Here is a 3,751-nt window from a genome sequence, read left to right as displayed (position 1 = left end):
TGTGACGTTGACCTCCTCCCCACCTCTGTAGACTGAGTGTTCAGTTTCCAAAAGGCCGGGAAGTGGACCTGCCCCCCCCCCCCCCCCACACACACACCCACACACAGGAAGCCTCATCTCAAAATACCGCATCGCCCAGGCCTACACACACACACGCACGAACGCGGACTCTATGGTTATTGATCCCATGCTGCAGGCTGCAGTAATTTAGTGACCACGATACATTTCTGTCACAAGGGGGGGCCGGAAGAGAGTATCGATCAGAGTGCAGTCCACCCTCAGCACAGCCTCGTCTGAACGAAGCTGCACAGCCACTGCTGCTGCTTAATGAGCTCTGATTCCAAACACACACACACACACGTACGCACAGACACACACACACGTATGTACGCACACACACAGACACGCACACCCACACGTATACATGCAAAGCGCACACACACACACACACACACACGCACACGCACACACACCTCTCCTACTTCAGAGTTTCAAGAGATATGTCTCGAATGATTTAAGCCGTTGATTATGCAACAGCTACGGAACGGACGTTGGTATACAGTATCATCCATGATTCAAATACATAATTGAGGGTTCGTGGATACACTGCATGCAACTGCTTTATATTGATGTTGCCATATAAAGACTGTTCTTTTATGTTCTTGTTGACCTTATAATATTTTTCCGAAAGAGGTGCTTCTAATTTGTTGGCAAGCAGAACAATTATGTTAGTATTGTGGCATGGCCGTCTGTACATCCTTTCCATAGTCCAGTAGTAACCAGACAGAAAACAAAACAACTACTTTTATCTAAGAAAGGGGGAATTTGTAAATGTTCACTTATTTCTCACCACCTTAATTTTACCCCTGTGCTAGACTGCCATCTAGTGGTATTAGCCTGTATTGCTGAAACACCAGGAAAAAACACCAGATTTTACAAACAAGTGATGAACACAGACACTTATGGGTCTAGCCAGTCTTGCAATTTATTAAAACATCATTTTGCAATGAACTGAGGCACAAAGTTTAAACCATAATTTCCTTGCAAAAGTTTTTACGAGATTACCCTTGTAAAAATATAAATAAGCATATGGACAAATATACTTGAGTGTAAAATTTTACTCAGAGGCCTGTACATTTTCTGTGTGTGAATTGCGATATTTTGTGAGACATTATGTAAACAACAAAAGGGAAGATAAATAGCTTTTTTAACTTATTGATATTTTACTGCAGAAACCATATGCTTGTGTGCGTTGGAATTAACAGAGAATATCAGTGTTCTTACAAGACATACGACAGATTCAACAGGCATCTTCAAAATATGGAGAAAAAATCCAAATCAAAAGCATAAACATTGAGAGCATAGGAAATATAAATAACAGTTCCACTTGTGTATTGGTAGTATGTATCAACACTAGTAAAGGCTGCTTAAGTACATGCAGAAAAACAAAACGAAACATAAAAAATATTTGGTCTGGGATCTGGATAATGATCATAACACTACAAAAAAGAATGAGCTTTAATTAGTGAAGATGTTCTCCTTAGCTAGCCTGATCCAATCCTCTTAACAAAGTTGATTTCATTTTTTACTTTTGAGACCAGTGAGACAAACACCGACATCATACACCATATTTCCACTCTTCCGCAGTAGAAAACACTAAGAAATAATACCAAAAAATCAGACATCCTACACCTGCATAGAGTAACAAAAGTATAATACATACATTATTTTACAGTTTTAGCTAATTATTAGAGTGTTTTTGAAACAACTCTAAATGTTTCTTTAGACTTCTCTAGAGCTCAAAAGCAGCACTGTACCTACTGAACTGACTTCATCACAGCAGATGCAATTTGATCTTGTTTTGCTTATATAATTTTGCTTATTCAGAATGATGTAAACTGTACTCTAAAAGTATGATTTTTGCATTTTCAAAACGACCCATTCACATCCAAGCATTTCTTTTACTATGAACAATTTCCCATATCACTGCATAGAACAAAACTTTTATAATCTCTACGAAGCTAGCATCCTGTTGACCATGACAACAGGAATAGTTAATACAATTTTAAAAAAAGACACAGGACACTTGATATTCAGTAGGAAGAACAAGCAATCGCCATAAAAACGTGTAAAATTAATCTTAATCAGACAAAGACTTCATGAGCCCCAGCAACTCTGCTGTCTGCAGAACCTGCTATGAACAAACACAAACTTTGAAGTTCACCACCAGATTGTAAAGGAATGACCGAAGGCAGACCAGATGCAGTGAACTTCTACTGTGCGTTACCATAGTAACCAGCAAGAGCAAGGCTGAGCGTGTCCTCCTACAATCACCCCCCCCCCCCATATCCTTCAGTAGCTTAATTTCCCACAAGATTAACGTGACATAATTTTAACTGACTCAATGAGACCAACCCAAGATTGACTTTATAAAAGCACGTTGATTGGGAGTGGTTTAAAGTAGCCACTAGGTGGCAGTGGTGGATGGGTCGACAGTAGACCTTCACTGACAGCACCAGACATGCATCATATGCATCCATTTCACGTTAGAGAATCAGGGGAACTGGATCCAAAGGAAATGAGAAACTAGCTAAAGAGCTTAACCAGTAATATCCTTCAGAACAAATTCTCCTTGCACCATTTTATAGAAGTCGGTGGTGTTTAAAGCTCTTCTCATAAAATTTTTAGACACTTGCATTCATTTAAAGGGTGAGCCCTTTTTTGGCAAAAATAAATAAAAATGTTATCCGATCCATCTGGGCCATATGAAATCAGTGACTGCAAGAGCAGATTAATGTGGTAGACAAACGTGACATACGGGAAAGCAGACTGTGTTTGACCTCACTGGGAGTTTAGAAACAAGGTCTCTGAATAATCTGCTATCTGTTTCTCCTGACTGTCATCGATGAGGTCCAGGTCCACAGTGGGTGTAATTGCTGTTTTTAGCCTCTAGTGGGCAGAACAGAGAACACACATTCACACATACAGTAAAGCAGAGGCGGAACAGGTTGAGGACATTTTATCGCTATTGAACTTATCAGGCATAACTTCATATCAGAGTGTCGTACTGGATGTTCCATCCATAAAAAACCCTCCAGGACTCTGACCACCAAAACACAGTTAGATCTACGCACTTCAGATCCTTAATCTTCTGCTGCACTTTCCAAAAGCGGTATTCGTACATCGCTTAGGATAAAAGATAAACGAAGTAAATAACCTCAATGTAGCCTTAACCCTTGTGTTCTCTGGGGGTCATTCTGACCCATCAGTCATTGTTACCCACCGTCGTATTGCGACAACTCTACTGCATACAAAAACAAAGTGAAGCATTTTCTTTTAACCGTCCGGCTGTCTCAGACCTTTTTATTTTTAATTTGTTTTTGTATTGGGTAGAATTGGGTAAACACAACGATGGTTCGTTATGAACCTTTGGGTCATGTGACCCGAAGGCAGCACAAGGGTTAAAGTCCCCAGCCTGTTGATACTACCCCGTTAGACACCCATGTTTGAGGAGTGTTTTGCAGCGACGTGCTCCCTCCCCACCCCCCACCCCCCCTGTCCCCCCTCCCCCCCGTCCCCCACTGACCTGCCACAGCGACCCCTCACACTGCCACAGCTCCTGGACGGCCCCCACAGGGATCCAGATGATGGAGACCAGGGAGATTCCCCACCCCACCACCTCCGCCCAGGCGGGGTAGGTGTAGGTCTTCCCGTAGCGGGCGGGAGTGTACTGTACTATGCTGGAGATCAG

The 3,751-nt window shown here is 41.9% G+C and overlaps 1 protein-coding gene across 2 annotated transcripts in view; it reads right to left on the bottom strand.

The window, feature by feature from the left end:
* Positions 1-2,359: 2,359 nt before the first annotated feature.
* The window catches only part of si:ch211-225b11.1 (uncharacterized protein LOC561694 homolog), a 15,485-nt gene continuing 14,093 nt past the window's right edge, over positions 2,360-3,751 (bottom strand). For both annotated transcript variants that reach the window (XM_067227608.1, XM_067227609.1), the window contains 2 exons: positions 3,587-3,751; positions 2,360-2,949 (listed from right to left, as the gene is read on the bottom strand). The exon at positions 3,587-3,751 is cut by the window's right edge and continues 6 nt beyond it. In XM_067227608.1, the coding sequence (XP_067083709.1) occupies positions 2,842-2,949; positions 3,587-3,751 (273 nt within the window). In that variant the 3' untranslated portion in view covers positions 2,360-2,841. The remainder of the gene's footprint in view (positions 2,950-3,586) is intronic.

This window comes from Osmerus mordax, chromosome 24, assembly GCF_038355195.1.
Source record: "Osmerus mordax isolate fOsmMor3 chromosome 24, fOsmMor3.pri, whole genome shotgun sequence".
Classification (NCBI taxonomy): Eukaryota; Metazoa; Chordata; class Actinopteri; order Osmeriformes; family Osmeridae; genus Osmerus; species Osmerus mordax.
The sequence above is the reverse complement of the archived record's forward strand: the minus strand, read 5'-3'. Positions and strand labels throughout refer to the sequence as shown.